General features: G+C 30.7%; 5 protein-coding genes across 5 annotated transcripts; 2 read left to right on the forward strand and 3 right to left on the reverse strand.

The window, feature by feature from the left end:
* Window positions 1-328: 328 nt before the first annotated feature.
* Tsp_03651 (conserved hypothetical protein) lies at window positions 329-971 on the forward strand (the record flags this gene model as incomplete). The annotated part of the gene is given in 4 exon segments (XM_003374407.1): window positions 329-362; window positions 381-504; window positions 527-647; window positions 916-971. Coding segments are annotated over 4 exon segments (335 nt in total), but the record flags the coding sequence as incomplete, so codon positions are not given.
* Window positions 972-1,982: 1,011 nt separating this feature from the next.
* On the reverse strand, window positions 1,983-8,045 carry Tsp_03652 (putative kinesin motor domain protein). The gene is made up of 22 exons (XM_003374408.1): window positions 8,024-8,045; window positions 7,748-7,967; window positions 7,598-7,685; window positions 7,268-7,539; window positions 7,095-7,212; window positions 6,581-7,033; window positions 6,385-6,521; window positions 6,218-6,327; window positions 6,025-6,168; window positions 5,704-5,878; window positions 5,477-5,642; window positions 5,271-5,414; window positions 5,071-5,217; window positions 4,854-5,024; window positions 3,890-4,765; window positions 3,545-3,865; window positions 3,123-3,329; window positions 2,985-3,044; window positions 2,611-2,686; window positions 2,311-2,355; window positions 2,165-2,253; window positions 1,983-2,105 (listed from the first exon to the last, which is right to left on the reverse strand). The coding sequence occupies exons 1-22, from the start codon at window positions 8,043-8,045 to the stop codon at window positions 1,983-1,985; spliced, it is 4,164 nt and encodes a 1,387-aa protein (XP_003374456.1).
* A 215-nt stretch (window positions 8,046-8,260) lies between these two features.
* Window positions 8,261-9,436, reverse strand: Tsp_03653 (stAR-related lipid transfer protein 9). Its single transcript, XM_003374409.1, has 4 exons — window positions 9,342-9,436; window positions 8,731-8,828; window positions 8,613-8,705; window positions 8,261-8,361 (listed from the first exon to the last, which is right to left on the reverse strand). Exons 1-4 carry the CDS (start codon window positions 9,434-9,436, stop codon window positions 8,261-8,263), a joined length of 387 nt encoding a protein of 128 aa, XP_003374457.1.
* A 2,810-nt stretch (window positions 9,437-12,246) lies between these two features.
* Tsp_03654 (hypothetical protein) lies at window positions 12,247-14,407 on the reverse strand. The gene is made up of 8 exons (XM_003374410.1): window positions 14,289-14,407; window positions 13,882-13,950; window positions 13,653-13,723; window positions 13,606-13,626; window positions 13,284-13,332; window positions 12,728-12,743; window positions 12,500-12,569; window positions 12,247-12,314 (listed from the first exon to the last, which is right to left on the reverse strand). Exons 1-8 carry the CDS (start codon window positions 14,405-14,407, stop codon window positions 12,247-12,249), a joined length of 483 nt encoding a protein of 160 aa, XP_003374458.1.
* Window positions 14,408-17,150: 2,743 nt separating this feature from the next.
* Tsp_03655 (putative leucine-rich repeat protein, induced by the SPI-2) lies at window positions 17,151-18,899 on the forward strand. The gene is made up of 6 exons (XM_003374411.1): window positions 17,151-17,226; window positions 17,338-17,462; window positions 17,533-17,661; window positions 18,068-18,161; window positions 18,364-18,434; window positions 18,741-18,899. The coding sequence occupies exons 1-6, from the start codon at window positions 17,151-17,153 to the stop codon at window positions 18,897-18,899; spliced, it is 654 nt and encodes a 217-aa protein (XP_003374459.1).
* Window positions 18,900-19,181: the final 282 nt, after the last annotated feature.

A 19,181-nucleotide genomic window follows, 5' to 3' on the forward strand; every position in this document is an offset into this window, starting at 1 on the left:
GTATTTAAGGGCAAAATGAATATTGGGTTTAAAAAAATCTGAAAACCGATCAGTTTCGATCCCAAGGCATAATATAGGGGTTATGTTTCTGAATGCCAACATTTATCTCAATAATTACTCATTAATTTTATGTGAAATACAATTTTCATTAAATAAGTAATGCAGGAAAATGAAAATGCTTAAGTAATAGTGAAATAAGTCGCTCTCGCAATGTTAATGATAAGGCTCGTTTGTTTGCTGAAGAATTTTTGCATATTGATGACAATGCAATAACGTGATCTGTTACCAGGCAACGTGATGACGTCATCAATAGATTTCTTTTTTATAGTTTACGGTGCAAACACCGTATCGCAACAGCGAAAGTTTTTTTTTGTATTCAGACAGAAAAACAATTTACTCAACATATTTATGAGTCGTAACCGCAAAGTACTTGACAACAGCAGCGCCTCTTTAATATTACAGTGTCTTCAAAAAGAAAATATGTTAAGGAAGGAAGATTTTTATGTTCGTAAATTAATAACTTTAGAAAAGTTACAATATTGGCATTTTAATGTCACGCTTCTCAGGTAAACTCAATTTAAAGTATACGCTTTGGTGTATGAATGAAAATGATAAAGCTGTGACCAGAATTAACAATTATGGTTTTGGTGAATTAATTCATGCGTAATTTTAGAGAATGAGAAAGCCGAAATGCGTAAAAATGGAACCTTGAAATGATTCTGTTTTTCGCAAGCTTAATTAAGTAGGAGGCAATACATTATAATAAAAATTATTGCATCGTCAACGTGAAAATCAATGCTCAGAAATGGGTCTTTTGCGCTGTGATTTGAAAATCACCAAGTAGTTCCATAACTGAGATGAAAAAGGAATTTCTCATAATTCGTCGATTATTTATTTTAGTAATAATTAATTAAGGTTCCACTTACCGTGTTACGTTTACTGATTGTTGGGGAAGTTTACACGAAGATTGACTTTTTGCTACTTTATGCGCACAATACACTTGTTTGATGACGCCTGCGAACGAAGAAAGAGCAACAACTTGGCACGCTGCCAACTGCTCACTGACCATCATGAGCGTAGCAATTTCTATTTAATGATGTCTCCTTTTGTTTACATTAGGCTACTGTTGCTCTTATCTAATGCACTTGCGGCGCAAAATTATTCAAATTTTTCTCACCATAGTATTACTGCGGTAGTTTTATTTTAGAAACAGCCAAGTGAGATTTTCATGTTTATAGATGTTCGTAATCATAATGGCAAGCTTATTTCCAGACATTTCTTTTCTGAATTGTAAACGAGCGTTTTACATATGATAGCAATGTTTACAAATTACATGTTTTGATATTTCATTTCATTGACTTCTTCATAAATAAAAAGAATGTTTCATAAGACATTTTACACATTTCTATTAATATTTAAATATGCAAAGATATCATTAATTTTTTTCAGATCGTGAGTTTTAACTTGCAGTGCAATGCATTTTTCATAGAATTTCAAGATATATTTTCATTTAAATAAAGACCAAATAATATACATTGCATTTCTACGTTGAACATAACACAGCTCCAAAATGGTGATCCCTTGCTTCATTTTACTATATAAATGTAACCTATTCATCTGGATTTGAAAGACTTTACTTATAATTAGGATCAATTTTGTTTCATATTAACAGAACAGTAATTAAATAATATTTGCTATTCAATTTCATTACAAACATCATTTTCAAATAATAAGAAATATTCAGCAACACAGAATGAGAATGAAATTTGGTGAAATTAAATCTTCATTTGCTTACAAATAAAATTTAATTTTGCCGTTGATGAACTACAGTTTCTTGATTGTTCTCAATTGAAAGTTTGAACATTGAACATCACTTTATCTTTATCTTCTTTCCCACTTTGAACACAAATTTTAAGTAATATCACATATATTGTTTACAGCAGAAAATTTGCTGTTGCACGTTGCATTATCTTTTGCTAACATCAATAAAAATAAAATGTGGATTCATATCCACTAGAAGTAGTGCTTTCAGCGGCAGAGCAAGCAGAGCTTCCTAATGAATTACAATGGTTTTCTATGTTGTCCTGGTTATAGAAATTTCTTGGCTAAAATAGACCACAATATATGAGTAAATCTTCAATTTCAAATAATAGATTATGCCAACCTTTAAATCGTCAGGTGAAACAGAATCGTGATCTTTCTCCACTTCCAATAATGAACAAAGGGGATTGGACGGACTACCAATTTTTGAAACTGTAAAGCAAAAAACACGTAAGCAACAATGATGAAAACATTGATAAAGTTACATACGTCGGCCAGTGTAGAATGGCTTCAGATTTAAAAACGTTGGACGTGCTGAAAGAAACATATATTAATTCATCTTTTCTTGAATTTAAGATTTTCAAAATTACAGAAACGCAGAAAATTGATATGCAGATATAACAGAAAAATTAGGCTAATCAATTGGTTAAAAAATAATGGTTATGAAAATTTTGTTGCCTCCAGAGAAAACTTTTATATTTTTATTAAAAATCATACATTAACAATACATTAAAATACATTTTCATTTCAAAAATTTTTCAAAAATAGTTTATAGTTTCATTGCAATACCTGGATTATTTGAAAATATCCGCTTGTCTCCAATGCCTGCTGATGACACTGCATTGTCGGTATTTTTCAGTGTAGGCTAAAGGGATATTCATTATTACACAGCATTATAATTTACAATCCGCCATAACATTAAAAATGTCAGAAAGGAAATGAATTTTGATTAGATGTTGATATATGATTGTTCAAATGATAAACTGCCTTCAAACTGCACAAATAATACAATCGTCTTTCAATTTAAATGACATATCTAAGATAGACAATTATTCATTAAATATTATTGAAATTCATGGCTAATGTAAATTGCAATAATACTGCCGAAAAGAAAAAAATTAAACTTTTATTATGATTTAAAAAAATTTACATACTGAAATCACGTTTGAATATTCCATCTTTCGGTGGTCAGTCTGCTTCAGAATTTCACGAATGGCAACCTCCTAAATTGTAGTTATTAATGTTACATTTAGAATGAGCCAGGATTTTAACGTGCTTAAATTTATTGCAATATATATTACCTGTCTCAAGCGATCTAATGCTAACAGACTTTCGACCTCTAAAATACCAGTAGTATATTTTTCAATATATGAATTTCCAACATCCAATAAATGGTCATCGTTTCGCGCTGCTACAAGTGCTAGTGATGCATTTGCTTCGGCACTGCAACTTCCTCTTGGCAGATGTGCAACCACATCATAATATAATCCAGTACCATGACACACTCCCTAATGTAATTTATTTCAATGAATACATAGCACATTTAAAACATGCATTGAAATAATAATTGGCATTGATAAAATGATTCATTAAATTTTATAAATCTATCACCTGCATGAATACATTAGAGATTTTCATAAAATATTATAAATGGAATAAATTAAAAATAACAGTGTAATTTTTATCGACAAGTCAAAGAAAAAAGAACATGATCAATATTCACCTGTGCATGAAATTTGCGTAGCCATCGTCCAGGTAGTGAAGGTGGCCGGCTCAAACTGAGGCAGATTCGTTTCCGTAAAATAACATTCATTACAGTTGGATGTGAAATAAGGACCTGAACTCGAACAATGGCGTAGATGTGCTCGTTTGCTGAAAGACGATTTAAATTGACACAATCATGAACAGAACTGTCCCAACTTGCGAATGTTGCTATTTCATTTGCTAACTCCTCAGAAGATAAAATTGGTAATTGGACCATCAGCGTATCAAGTTCCATCGACAAGACGGATTTAGCGCCTGGGACAACAACAGAAGGCGTGTTCTGTAGTAGGTCCAAAAAAATAACAGGAATATGATCCTCAAAGCCAAAAGGAACTGAACCACCTTCAGCTGGTGCACCAGGCATGAATGTGTTTGGTTCAGGTGCGCAAACAGCATTTCTTTCTTCTGTCAAAAACAGCCATTGATCGATTAAAGATTTCTCTCTTTCTTTATCAGCATCTGATTTAAACTGCTGATTAGCTAATAAATTTATTTGTTCGTTTAAGTAATCTCGCCGTTGCTCAAGTGCAGCAAGCCATCGTTGTCTTAGTTCAACAAGATCATATTCTTGATATGAATCCAATGCAGGATCGTTGCAAACGCACACACTTCCTATTGAAACAGACGATACAGTTTGCATTACCAGCGGAAGTAGACCGCAATTTGAAATTGGACTCAGCCGAATCAACAAACGTCTTTGCTGACCTGGACGAATGTTATAAACGCCTCCAGTTGAGCAATCTGAACATTTGGTCACTGGTACCGGTGTATATATTCCTTGTTCGTTTAATTCGTGGATTTCAATCCAAAATTGTATTCGACGCATCACTTCTGCCCAACGATTTTTCAACTTATCCATATTTTTACGCCTACATTCCATTACATGTATTGGTAATTGTGTATTGGGTAAAGTGGGGGATCGATGACCATATACTTGAACAGACAGTGCACCTTCAACAAGATACTCATACATTTCTTCATTTACAATAAACTGCACGTCTCTTTGATGGTCAAACCGAAACACCATCGCCTGTGGGCGATAAACAGTATTCAGTGGCAATGTCTCAGGATTAAAAGCAGGTGTCACTGTAGTTGCTTCTGATTCTTGACCAAAGCGATATTGGCAAAAGACAAAGTTTGAGAAAGCCTCAGGCAAACCACATACTTTCTTTATTATCAACTAAAGTAAGCAACATAAATTAAGATTATTTTGGAATTGTTGTTAAAAGAAATAATGTTTTATAATTCCAGAATTCTACGGTACATACACGAAATATTATTTTCCGTCCTAGAAACGCATTCATGGGGATCTTGTTTAAATCTAAGACTGTCTTACATCCAGCACATGTTTCATCAAATGTACTTGAAATTATTTTCTCAGGATCAGTAAAATCTTCTATTTTCAGACGATACAATTCTATATGCAGTCGACCAGAAACCTTCAAATTTAAAAATGCACAAAAATATTATACACTGATTTCATACCTCTCCTTGCTGACTGATAATAGGAACATGATAATTCAATTTAACATCATAAAACAGAACTTCAAGGAACACATTCGCCACTCCAATCAAATATTGCGCATCAAAGGAATCAAAAAAATGATTTGCAAATTTCTCATTGAACACGGCCTACATTTAAAATTACATTCAAAGGGAATTTGAACCGAACGGAAAAAACATACTTCGTTTGCATTTTTATTCGTAGCATTTTGGTTGTACAAATCTCGCATAACAATAAGCTTATTTTCCAACTTCTCTACTGCCCAAATCTGATTTCGCTTTCCCTGTTGAACAAGTACAGCTGGTTCACATATGAACGTACTTTGCTAAAAGTGTTATGTGATAAATTTCGATATTAATGCGCATATATAATTATTGATTATCTTACGCAAATTTTTCTTGGATTCAAATTTTCTGCAGGTATTTGCAGCGTAACGCTAAATTTGGTTTCCTTGTGCAACATCGAAGCAAGGAGATTCGCTTCTCGAACAAGTTTATTAACACCAATTAAATTTTCTTTCAATTTTGCCATGCTCATACGAAATACATCTTCTCTTAAAAATTTATCATATGAACAAAAGTTTTCGAAAAGTTTAAAAAAAATAAATAACTAACCTGCCTGTAGCCCATTCCGTATAACGGGACTTTACGTATGAATTTGGTAATGAAGGTGTACAAGGAGTTAATAATAAACAGTTCGATTCACAACATGGTGTCAGTGGTGAGATACACTGATTCCGCAACGACTGCAATTGCTCTTCATATATTCGTCGTTGATTTTCCAAAGCAACTAACACAAAAAAAGATTTGATATACATTTAATGAAATACTCAATCTTGAACTGAACCATAACATTAAGATTGACTATTTCATGTGGCTTCATGTGAATATTGTACAACTACCATTTTACTGAGGCAAGCTAGTTTAAAAATTTACCTTGCTTGTCTTTCAAATGATGACGTTCAAGTTTTGATAAAGCAATTGCAAGAGGAGTATCACGCAATTCTTTGTACATTACTTCTTCCTCAGCAAAACCATAATCAAATACAGCAGATGCATCCTTATCTTTTTGAATACTTCCTTAAGATTAATTCAGTATTTTTAATAATCAAAACAACTCCTTGCAAACCAATTATCGAAGGACAATTGACACGAAAAAAGTGGTTATGACCAAGCAAAAGTCGATCACCATGATGAAGTTGAGTTTTGGAAAAAATTTCACAACCGTTCACGCATGTTCTACATCACGTGGGAATAAAGCTGCTATTATTATAATTATTTAATTTATTGTCTCACCTAGCACCATACATTGGCTGAATATAAAGCAATTCCTGTTCTATATCTATTACTGCATGTCGTGGCATTATTCCAATACCTTGTAATTGTATATCAGGATCTGCAGCACCACCTGGAAGGCCAATAATATTGCTTTTCTAAAAACGTGAAGTTCTAAATAAACAAATAAATAAGTACCCACTAATAAAAAAAGAACCTTCAAATAATATATGAGCAACTCATTCATTGATGGATCAGCGTTCAGGTTAACCAAATAAAACTTATCCGTCTGCACACGAATACCTGAAGCTTGGACTGATACGCCCATTTTTTCGAAAGCGGTCTGTCGTTCCTGGTAAATCCGTTCTGTTTCACGAAGCCTTTCTTCCCAAGAACAATTCATCTGGCGCATCATTTTTTCAGCTGCTTCTAATTTTTCTTGCACGTCTTCATTAACACCAAGCCGACAAAGCTTGGAACGCAACAATGCTACTTCTTCTTTAAGCTGTCGAACCAATTTCGCATTGGGATCTTCATTCACCACTGGATGATTCACAATACGTTTTGCACGGTCTGCAAAACGTAACGTTGACATTGTCTCCTCATAACTATCCGATGATGGGCTCACTGTAGCAATCATTACGGTTCGACTGTTTCCACCCAAACAATCCTGAAATAGGATTGAAAATTTTCACAACAATGATTATGCTTCACAAGAAATCCAATTTCACTTTCAACAGCCACGTTAACACGGAATCTCTGTAGGGTGCAAATTTTGTTTTAATGGACTTTTTCGAACGGGATGTTTCAGCTAACGCTGATATTACCAAACCAAGTGTCGTAAGAGATCTAAAGTTAAATCAAATCTGAAGTCTAATTTTCAGTTACCAATATCATCAACAACATGTGCCAAATTCTTGCTAAGTACTTGTTAATATTTGAGCCTTCTTTAAGACGTTCACCTTTAGCACCTGACTTTCTAGCACTTTCACTTCCAGCCAAGTCAACGAGACTTATCTTGCTTGCTTTTTCAGTGACAACATTTTTGACTTTATCCAATTTACTCTGGGTAACTCGGATACAAATATTGGCGTGTGAACGGCTACTTTCTGCATTTATACTTGTAGCTGCTACTGTTCGAAGCTTGTTTCCTTCTTCAATAAGTGCCAAGAATTGCTAAAAGTAAGTCATACATTTTATGTACATATCAGCAAGAAGGTGATTTGTAAGCTACAGCCTTAGAAGAAACAGCTAAGTTTGACAAGCCATCAACATAAGGTCCCAATATAGCATGCTCACGAACTTTCAAATTGGATTTTGTACTAAAAATTTCAAACTCCAAAATAAAAGAGGGCTAAATTAATTTTGAATTCAAACGGCTCACCTATTCGGGTCGAGTAAATCGCGTACTTTTTCATTGTATATTTCAAAATATGAAACTTCCACTTTAAACGTTACATCTTGACGGTGTTCATCTATACGCCGAAATAGTTCAATGCACAATCGAGGAATTAAACCTGGTTGTTCTTTAGTACCCATCATGGTGTAAGACTTTCCAGAACCTATGATGTAAATGGTACGTTTGAAATATTTCCTTAATACTTCTAAAAATAAAGCAATAACAAATACACATATGAAAAAAACAAAATCACACAAATACTATGAACAGATTTCGACTTCATAAGCAAATAAGTCGATAATTATTAAAATTATTGAAGAATAATTTATACATATATATATATATATATATATATATATATACAATTTGATTAAAGTGGAGAATTAATTTGTAAAACGTAATGTCAAAGATGCAAGAAAGTAGCAGACTGTGTTTCGAATTTAGACAAAATTTTTTACAAGGTCTCCAAATTGACTCCACAATTGCATGAGTTCTTTTCTATGAATGGTAATTACATATCAGCAATTGACATTCTGGCGTATGTGCACACTGAAAGTCACGCTGCAGCTGTAATTCTGCATTTCCAGCAGTGATTAGGGCTGAATATATACATTGCATCAGGAGAGTTAACGCCACTCTAAGGAATTTTACAAATTGTTCCTTCTGATGATTCGTGAATAACAAGCGAAATCATGGAGGCGTTGTTAAAAAAATGCGTTTTCATAACATTTCTATCCGCCAGTGTGTTGATCATTTTCACAGGAGAATGATGAAACACAGTTTTCAAATTTGTATTGCTCCTTTTTAACATTTCATTGTATAAGAAAAAAAGACTAAAATAAATTCATACCCGTTTGTCCATATGCAAATATGCATGCATTGTAGCCCATGAAAACATCGTCCAACAGATCATGACCAACATCATTGAAAACATCTTCTTGACCTAATATAACAAATGTTTTTATTACTTATAAAATAATAAATGAATTTCACAGTACTCTTGTATTCTTTGTCTGTATTTCGGAATGACCAGAAACAATTATCATAAGTAAAAGTGTTCGTTTTCCTAAATAAAATATTAATTATTCAAGTAACATTTGTATAACATTATAACATTAAACTCTACGACTAAACAATTTATACATATAGTGTGAATAATATGTAAAATAGACGGCCATACGTCCGGAATAGAACGTCAAAATTTTATACACTTCACGTTTGGAGTAGAAAATACCCGCAAGGTCGAATTATATACATATTGCCAAAAAAGGATCAGAAGGTTAGTATACATAAGCTTCATCAATGAAAACTTTCATTATATTATTTCATTAGATTATGTAATATAAAATGAAATCAGATAACAGTAAAGTTAAAATAAAAAATAGTAAACATTTTCAGTTAACACTGACTTAAACGTGATGAATTTGTTTAAATTATATGCGATTGTAAATAATATAGAATGATACTGCACCCCAAAGAAGGGCAGGAAAAGTAATGAAAAGATTTTAAAATATTTAAAAAATCGAATAATTATATTTCATAGAGAAATACATTTTGTTAATATCAAAAGAAAAATTACTCAGCTGCATTGTTGGTTAACGCAAAGCATTTACGCATATTTCCATCACCATGTCCACTAAAGAAGTAGTACTTCACTGAACTTAAACTTGGCATAGAGTTATCAATTAAACTTGAAAAACATATTCGTTTAAATGATTTTAACTGAAAATAATATTATTACATGAATTCAGCTGCAGCATCATTTGAAGATATTAAACAGTATGATGAACAATACAAACAAATAACACAATTTTCTTTCATCACATGTCCACACTTCAACTGTATGATAGTGAATTAATTATAAGTTCAAAAAGTTAATTAGAAAGTTGAGGCAAAAAAAATAAATGATTAATTTATTATTCGATTTCGCTTATAAAAAACTAGAAACGTATTTCAATGCGCTTGTAAATATTTATTCTTTGATTTGGAAATTGGTCAATTCAGTTACAGAAAAAAAATGCAAAGTGTGCTTTAACATATAACATCTGCTTAACAAGATTGGTTGATCAAATTTGGAATGCTTCACCAGTACGTATAATACTAAGTTTAATGTAAAGATGATCAGATTTTTCTAATGCAAATGCCCTAAAGAATTGGCTTGCTAATTTGCTCTTAGCGTGAAAAAATGGCAAATCCGACAGCAGAACAAGGAAAAATCAATATCATTGCGAATAAGAAAATTGCATTTGCCTTCCTTAAATGTAACTGCCCAATGAATGCTATTTGCAATCAGTATGTTCTGTTTTTCAGATCAGTTAAACAGAAATTTTTCAAAATCCTCCACTTTTAATCAATAATAGCACCACATTTCATCAATGACAATTACAAAAGAAAAAACTGATTTAATAATAAAGCAAAAAAATATACTCCCGTAAAAATCATCTATATATCTTCCAAATTACCAACGCCTTGTGCCAAAATACCTGACTAATTTTGCTACTTTCATTTTTTTAACCCACATAACCAACCAACAAGCTATCTACAAGTATACTGATTGTTTCTCTTTTTGTAATACTAATATTAATATTATTTTCGTACATTTGATATACATAATTTCATTTACAATATTTTCCTTAATCAACAACTAGCATCATTTCCAATAATTCGAGGATTTAATACGGGACTTTAATAATAACAAAAATAGTTGTTCCATCAATAATTTTCGTCAGCTAATATTCCAAAAAAATGAAATTTTTTTTGTTAAATAAAACTTACATTTTCGAAATTTGCATGTTTTCATCTTTCATTTATTTATTTACTTTTAAAAACATATTAAAATTTCATTTGATATTGCAGCTGTTTCCAATTTTATTCATTTACATTGAAAATATTATTTCTAAATATTATTAAATCTACAGCTACATTAAACCTACTAGAAGAAAACACTAAGAGAATATTTAATAAATTATGAAATGAACGTACAAGATGTACGGTGTTCATCGCTATCAGCAATAACAACTGTATTTCTTTAAAATTCTAGCATAAGAAAACAGGAACTTTTTATAGCAAACGCATTAAAATAGAAAAAAAAATAAACATTTACCCATTATTTGTGGATCTTCTTATACTTATTCGGCAATCATCGACACTTACAATACAATGCGTGTTCAGAAGTGCTTCTAAATTGTAGTATACAAAACATTAGAGAGTTTTCACAAAATTAATAACAAAAGCATATTCAATTACACTATGCAAACATCAGAATACCGCAGTAATTTCAAATTGATAACAAAAATAATTATTTTCATTTTCTTACATTTCTCTCATAAAATTGATTACTTTCTTATTTTTATAAGATTAACAACAATTTTGCACAATTCTGATCACCATTCAATACAGCATCATTACAACTTTGTTTCTTTAATATTTTGTATAAAAATTTTTAAAGAACGATAAATGCAGATACAAAATAAAAAACAAGAAAATTTAATTATACCTTTTTTGCTCAATGGCCGTACACGAACAAAAACTTTAAGTTTGTCTTCTGCCATTTATTCAAAGTTTTCAAATCTGAACAAATATGAATGAAAAAGCAACGTATCTTTACTTTATTTTACTTTGTGAATGAACTCCTGAAGAGATATTGCTGCTTTGCTTCGCATGCACGCTCGTGTGGTATAATTCAATATAAATCCCGAGTGGCTCCGTCTAGTGATGGAAAATTAAAATGCTTTTATAATTTTGGTAAACATCATTGTAGCAATTTTAACTTAAGCTTAAATGATTATAAAATTTTGATGGGAATGTTTTCAGGTTGCAACTTTCTATAATACAACAAAATTGGCATGATCTTGAATAACATTCACAATACACAGTATCATACATAGTACTTTGTTCTAGCGTTTAAAAATAGAACACATATAAAGATGAACAGTTACAGGATGTCTGATAAAATACAAAAAGTACTGAATTCGTATTCAAAAAAAATAAACTGTTTTAAATAACATGTACATTTTATAAAACAGTATCTAAACTGGAAATTCAAATGCTTTAACGTAAGCGTTCAATTTGGAAATCACAATTGCTATTTCAAAAAGTGTTCTAACCATATTTCATGTCGTTATGAGTCCATGTTTGATATATGTATAAGAATTCGATCAATTTTAGTCGGTAATCGATTTTAATTACAAACTAATAACTGAAAATACAAGCTTTCTATGAGCAGGTCAAAAGGGGAACATTTAAACAATCTGAAAGTCATGCGACTTGAAACAGAATTGCACAGAGTTATCGCATTGGGATTAGTGAATAGACAAATCCATCATTTGATCAATAATATGCGAAAATTAGGCACTGATCCCTCCTCAACTAAACTAGTAACTTCGATTTCATGACATCTTACTTTTCAAATAAGCTTTCTTTAAAGCCAATTTTGATAGCAAATTGAAGTCGCTAATTTTGCTTGTGATTTGATTCGATTGTTGCTACCAGTGCAAAGACTCATCAGGGCCAATGCAATTTGCAAAGAAATGAAATTTCTTCATCGCACTTCCTGGAAGAAAAATTCAATATTAAATTTTCTTTTATTTACAAAAAAATCATTTTACATTTAAATTTTTTAATATTAAAATTCCAAATTGCTAGAAATCACCAATGAGCATTTAACAATAAGCCAGTAATATTATTCAAAAGGAATTGTTATTTCAGTAAAGCTATTAGCACTGGAGTCACACAAACCAACAGAACCTTCAAGTATGCACTCGCAGCTATTTTGATGATAAAAATAATCCATATCACCAATATCCATCTAAACCTCAAAATAACAAAAGTTTAAACAAGGAATGTCAGCAAACTTTTAATCAAACGCTATGAAAGATTTACAAAAACTTCGGGTAATTTAAGTTTTCAAATTTTATGAAACAAAAAGTTTTTTTTCCATTCATAATTAAAAATAAGAATTAATACTGTTTGAAGACATACACTTAAATTAAAGCAAAAAAAATAGATTTGCTACTTCAATAAAAATTTTTTGCCCTATAAAACATTCATGTCAAAATCAGAAGCACGAATGTGCGCAAACAATCTAAAATTCGCTAACAATCCCCAATAGCAATACAAAATTATTTCAAATTAATAGTAATAATAATAATAACAAAGACTGAAACTCAAACGTGCCTAATACAATATTAAACTTTTCTTAACTATAAAAGTGAAATTCAAGTAATACAGCTCGAAATCAACATGAAGTTTTGTGTGATTCAAGAATTTCTGCCATGCGCAGAATCATTGAGATTTTCATGAAAAGAAGTAGGCTTAAAATTCGGGAAACAATCTGAAACAACACAGATTATTTACCATTTTGTACTGAAAACAGTAAAATAGAATGTTAATAATGTTTTACTCTGCAAGTGATAAACTGAATTTTGGGTTTTTTAACTATCAATAAACAATGCATGTGATATCCGCATCATTCGTATAAATAGATTTTGTGGGTTGTACCATGCACAACCCTTACTGCTACTTATCGGTCAGAATGTTTTCTTCGCCAACGGCTGGCTTTGGATAACGCTCTAAAACAGAAACAAATACTCTTTTCAACAGATTTACTGAACAACAGCACATTCAGTTATACACAAACTGAAAGCTTCCAAAATGATCGACTTCATTCTTCACGTACCATTGCATCCAAAATCGCTTAATGCTAGTTCATTTTCAATTCAATTCAATTCAGTAGAAAAGAGCATGATTTGGTAAAGCATAGTAACAACTGTGCATCTCATTCTTTATCAGAGTAAGAATTTAGAACAGCAGTTATTAAATGCAATAGAGTAATTTCACCATACCTTTGAGTAAACAAATAGTAACTGATAATAACATTAATAAATATTACTAGATATAGGTAATTCCGTTTCAACTACAAGAATCAAAAGAAACAAAATAATGGAGTGCTTCGCTATATTGCTAGTAAAATTTAAAAAATGTTCATAAAAAAATTTCCATCAATATGTTATATTCAAATCTATTTTAATATTTCAGCAGTTAAGAATAACTATAACGTTGCGAAACTAAACAAAAATTCAATAATTATAACAGGAACACAAGTTGAATGAAAATCTTACCCGAACCACCGAACAACACAGTTTTTATCCTGCACAGCGTTCAATGATGCTTCATTATTATGGCTGCTCCTATTTATAAAATTATTTTAGATTTTAATGTAACGTGTTTTTATAAATAGTTTTCCCTACACAATGAATTAGTATTCTTCATAGAAGTGTCTGATAAATGACCATTAATGGAAATACCAATATTACGATTACATATTATAGGGGTACTGTCGTGAAAAGATAATCAAGAATTTTGTACTCATAATTGTTTGATTACTGCTTCAACATTTTTTCAGGTTGAATTTTGATTACTTAGTTAAATTTAAACTGAAAACTTCCCGATTTTTTATATGAAATGTAATAATAAAAAATTTTCATCAAAAATGGAAATGATGTATTTTTTTAATACTAGCAAAGACAGTACACGGTGCAACCAGCAAATCGATTGATATTTAACGGGCTGATTGTACGCTGTTGCGGTTGTGGACGTGGCAGAAGATATTGTTGTCTGCTTGACTGCTATTGATTTAGTTAGCATTCTCTTTGCCAGGAGGAGGATACTAGCTGGCAGTGGACCAGTCTTTTTTGTTTGGCAGGAAGTGCTTCGCGGTTGTTGGCAGTGGCAATTCAGGCCATGTGTAGCCTATGTGTAACTTGTCGTATTTATTGTTGTTCACATATATAAATAAAAACTGAAAGCACTAAAAAATAATTAAGAAAGATTAATATCGACGCAGAATTTCCACATTAGAAATGTGTCATTGTTAAATCAACAGTGTTGTATACATACATCTCAGATCAACAACAGTGCAATATTTTTCGTCACACTACACAGCAACTGCTTTGACAAATGAAAAATATGCTCACCTCAGTTTCGCCTTATTGATTCAAAATGAACGCTTTTTCGATAAATGATTCTGTAAGCAATGACAAAGCATTAAAGCCATCATTGCTGATGCGTCCAGTTTTCAAGCACTTGTATTTTGAAAATATATAAAAAGATATATTAAATAACGAGTGCTTGCCATCCACTGTTTGATCAGTAACTATTTATCAGATGAATATCAGTGTTCTACTAGAAAAAGAAGTGGATTTAGAAAACAATCTAGAACGGTAAGTGAAAAGCATCAATAATTTCTCCTCCTTCTATTTGCATGTTTATCGACATTTTTATTAAAAATAATTAAAATTTCTAGTTGAGAAAATAATTTTTCAATAAAAATCCCCTTTAAAAATAAAAGAGATGAAAACTTACTTTCATTGACAGGCCATCAGATAAACATCAGCTTCAAACATTATTGTATAATATTTTATTTAGTAAGATTGTGATGAAGCAGTGACAATTTTTCTCATTTACAAAAACACTGAAATACTAGGAAAAGAGTATCGGGAAATGTAATAATATAGGCGGCATTTTGTAGCTTAATGCAATTACTTATTCGCTTACAAAGGCTGTATTACATTAGTAATGAATTCTATGGTCCATTTTACTTGCATGATTTCATGTTCATGCAACCAACATTATTTCATTTTGAAAACTACTTGTAAACAAAAATGGTAAATATTTAAAATCAAAATTCTATGTAAAAAGAAGCAGTTTATTTAAAATTTTCACAAACAAGAAAGAAAGGTTATTGTTCTAAAAGATAGAAGCAGCTTTGATGAAAAAGTATTTATTAATTTCATATGATAATTTAGAAAAAATCATATAATCAAAAATATTTATGTTTATTATTCATTTAAGTTGAAAAAAGCATGCAACAGTAATTGAAAGCTTAAGCTGAAAGAAAAAGCACATACTTTATAGTTCAGTGTTTATTAGAGCTTTTGAAATGATTCTATATTTAACTCTACTGCTGTAAAATTTGCATATGTCATTCCCTCATAATACTAATACTAAAGACTTAACACAGAAACATTGACATACAAATGATATTTTGGAAAATGTTTACTGTTCATATTTTCCTGATTTGTTTTTTCCAATTCTTTCCATTATTTAAATCATGAAGACAATCAATCATCAGTCAGTCGTTTTCGTTAATATTTTCACAATTGCATGGAACATTTTCTTGGTCATGCTTTCAGGCTGAAAGGGTGATTAGAAAGAAAATAATTGTAAAATTAACATGCTTCTTGTTGACATCGAACTTGTTACTTGTACTCGATTTCCTCGGCAAAGGTTTAGAAAAAAGTAATGCCCAAGATGAATATTTTAAAACAGTTAGCTTTCATTAAATTACCTACAATTGAATAATTATTTTCCACTGTTCATGCTTCATTTGAATTAATTAAATTACTTACCGACAATACACACACCCATTTAGATATATATACAGTAAAGAATTGGAATATTTGTTTCCAACATTTTATTAGAAAATGAATAATTTGTTCTTTTAAATAAGTTGTTCATTCAAATTTAAGCACGTTCAAATTGATCTATTAATTTTTATAGCTTAGTGTTGAAGCTTCAATTTTCAATTCAAATTCAGCTTTCTCAATCAACTGGACTGACTAACTTTCTGTTTTCGAAATTTTCAGCCTATTCAAAAAGTAGTTGATTGAAAAGAAGAATGAATGAATTGAATGAAAGCTAACTCGAACCAACTGCAAATGCTAAATAACTGCTTCAATAGTACGTACGTTCAGTAAATATTTAATCAACACAAAAGAATTTCAACTTCAAACAAATCTTATTTCTTTCACACTTCTTCTTTTATCAGCTTGCCTTTTCCGTAAGTAAATACATAAATAAATAATTATAATACATATTCTACCGCTTATAGCAATTATTTGCCAGTTTTCGTTAGTCAACATTACAACTGACCAAAATAATCAATTTGATTTGAACATTTTAAAAGTATTAATAAAAGAAAAAAAATTCATTTAACAGCTTCAACAACAAACAGTCGCCAATTTATACAATGAATAAGCGTTGCGTTGTTATTTTCAAACCATTATCATTTAGAAAAATGTAAACCAGACTGCACCTATAATTCATACCAATTAAGCGCAATATTCATTCACATAACACCCATGAATGGGTGTTATTTATCAACAGCTGAATAGCTGGTGGCCACATTTCCACTTTTCACGTTTTGTCAAATTTCATTTAATAAAATATAACGAAAAGTCGATGACCACCCACCAACTTCATCCCAATACATATATATTATAATCTTTTCTATTTTCATCATTACAGCTCTACACAAACGTTCGTTTTGAAATTAACCAATTTCTCATTGCAAGAGAACAAACGATCGCCTACATCCAATGCCTCTTTTATGGATTGGACTGGATGGTCTGCTTGGAAAATTGGTGCCATTGCTACTGCTGGTGCAGCAGCGTTGCTTCTTGTTGGTTTGATAAGTACAATATTCAAAAAAAATCTTTTCGCTATCTCTACTATTTTATAACCCATATTCGTAAACTATAATTTTCTTTTAATTTAAATTTTTTTTCATATTCTAGCTGCATTATTTTTATGTCGTAAACGTAGAGGAGTCCAACCAAAAGCAGATTCCATATACAGTGTTCCAGATCGATGGGACAGTTTGTCTTTGCATTACATTGACAATCCAACCGAATTTTTAAAAGTAAAGTAGATTTTTGGCAATATTTTAACTATTAATATTTACATTATTAATCAATTTCATCTTTCAACAGGGATCATGGGAAGAACTTTCTGATGATTCTTATTTAGCATGTTTGGAAAAAGAAATTGCTAAACGACTCAACTGTGTGCACGCATACCAAAATCCTGTGGTCAACAGCTGTGAACTGAGATTAGATCACGTTGCTTAACAATGAAAAAAAAAATTATTTTTTGAAAAAAAGTAAGTTCTTTCAAAAACAGATTGAATGAAATTAAAATTAAGATTTAAATCAATTTCATAAACAAATTCATATTTATCACATATGTATCAAGATTATTATAACAATTCAGAGTAGTCATCTTTATGTTTTATTTATTGATATTTACAACAAATCAATCAATACTATAATGAAAAGCATAAAAGATAACCCAAGCAGCATATGATCAATAACAATTTCATCAGTTCGTGAAGAACATTATTTCAACTGAAAGCAATTTTCCTTTCCGCTTTAGAGTGTTAAAAGAAAGTAATTCAATTTTCTTTTCAACATCACGTAAAGCACAATTTTCTTCTTTCTCTTTTTTTATTTACACGTGTATCTACAGTATGCTCATCAATGCTTACATCATCACATTCAGATAACTTTCAACAAATTCTATGAATCATTAGCACAGCTCACCAACATACATACGCTTGATCGTTAGTTTAACTTTTCTTATTCACGATATTTTCTTTTATTTTTGAATAATATTTCCCCTACATAATATATAACAAAACTATTTTAAAATCTACACAGAATCATTCAAGTTATGCCAAAAACAATAAAGCTTAATAAAAAAAAATTCTTTTCAAATTTTCCTACCGTCTTTTCTAATCTGGATATTAAATATTGAAATATTAGATCACATTTTCAGTATTAAAACAAGTCAAATTATCATGCCAATATCTAACGCATTATTCTTGAAAATAATAGTAACTGAATTTTAACATTCAACAAATATTCTTTTTCAAATAACATATAAGCATTTGCTTCACTGTTTTGTACGCATATAAACTTCGTTGAATAAATGAATCCGTCACTTTTACAAAATTGATTATTTTAACACTGCCTTTTTATTATTTAGCAAGAATTTAACTATTTCAAAATCTCTCAACTTTCAAGACATTCAGTTCCATTAAAAGTCAAGAATAAATACACTGCACAACATCAGCCTTTAAGTATGACATATGAAAGAGAAGTGAATTTCACAAATTTATTTTACACTGACACTATTTCAGGATGACAATCGTTGTCAACTGACAAATCCCTACTTTACTGTACGTCTCATCAGTAAGACAGCTAATTTATCAGCAGGTAGCAATTACATTAATTGTTACTACTGCTACTGTTTATATATTGCTGATGATGATGATGCTAGTACAACTATGTCTTGTTAAACTTTTATATAATAAAAATGATAAACAAATTACCTTATAAAGAATTTTATTCCAAAACCAAGAAAAGAAGTCATTCGGACAAAATGAACATAAATTTCTCGCTAACTATTCAAAGGCGCCCAAAATACCGGAATATTCAACGAAATCACAAAACACAAGAGCAAAAAGCTCTATAAAAGTACATTACCATAAACAAATAATACTGAAAAACAATAGGAAAGTGTTTTATCATCGTCGGTTAGAAAGAAATTAAATTTTCACCTAAAGAAAAATACAAAAGAA

The sequence above is a fragment of the Trichinella spiralis genome (assembly GCF_000181795.1).
Source record: "Trichinella spiralis strain ISS 195 chromosome Unknown Scfld5, whole genome shotgun sequence".
In the NCBI taxonomy this organism is placed as follows: domain Eukaryota; kingdom Metazoa; phylum Nematoda; class Enoplea; order Trichinellida; family Trichinellidae; genus Trichinella; species Trichinella spiralis.

Bases quoted from the DNA above. Each gene is read 5' to 3' on its own strand.
- Tsp_03654 (XM_003374410.1), bottom strand. From the start codon at position 14,407: ATGCTAACTAAATCAATAGCAGTCAAGCAGACAACAATATCTTCTGCC. The intron at 13,627-13,652 runs GTAATATTTATT...TGTTATTATCAG, and splicing joins AACGGAATTACCTATATCTA to TTACTATTTGTTTACTCAAA. The intron at 12,315-12,499 runs GTTTGTGTGACT...TTTTTCTTCCAG, and splicing joins CATACTTGAAGGTTCTGTTG to GAAGTGCGATGAAGAAATTT.
- Tsp_03652 (XM_003374408.1), bottom strand. From the start codon at position 8,045: ATGAAGTCGAAATCTGTTCATA. The intron at 5,415-5,476 runs GTAAGATAATCA...TAACACTTTTAG, and splicing joins TGAATCCAAGAAAAATTTGC to CAAAGTACGTTCATATGTGA. The intron at 5,025-5,070 runs GTATGAAATCAG...TTAAATTTGAAG, and splicing joins TTATCAGTCAGCAAGGAGAG to GTTTCTGGTCGACTGCATAT.
- Tsp_03655 (XM_003374411.1), top strand. From the start codon at position 17,151: ATGGATTGGACTGGATGGTCTGCTTGGAAAATTGGTGCCATTGCTACT. The intron at 17,463-17,532 runs GTAAAGTAGATT...ATCTTTCAACAG, and splicing joins ATCCAACCGAATTTTTAAAA to GGATCATGGGAAGAACTTTC. The intron at 18,435-18,740 runs GTAACTGAATTT...ACACTATTTCAG, and splicing joins CATTATTCTTGAAAATAATA to GATGACAATCGTTGTCAACT.
- Tsp_03653 (XM_003374409.1), bottom strand. From the start codon at position 9,436: ATGCCAAGTTTAAGTTCAGTGAAGTACTACTTCTTTAGTGGACATGGT. The intron at 8,829-9,341 runs GTAATTTTTCTT...TATTTTATTTAG, and splicing joins TTAACCAACAATGCAGCTGA to GAAAACGAACACTTTTACTT. The intron at 8,706-8,730 runs GTAATAAAAACA...TTGTTATATTAG, and splicing joins ATTCATTTATTATTTTATAA to GTCAAGAAGATGTTTTCAAT.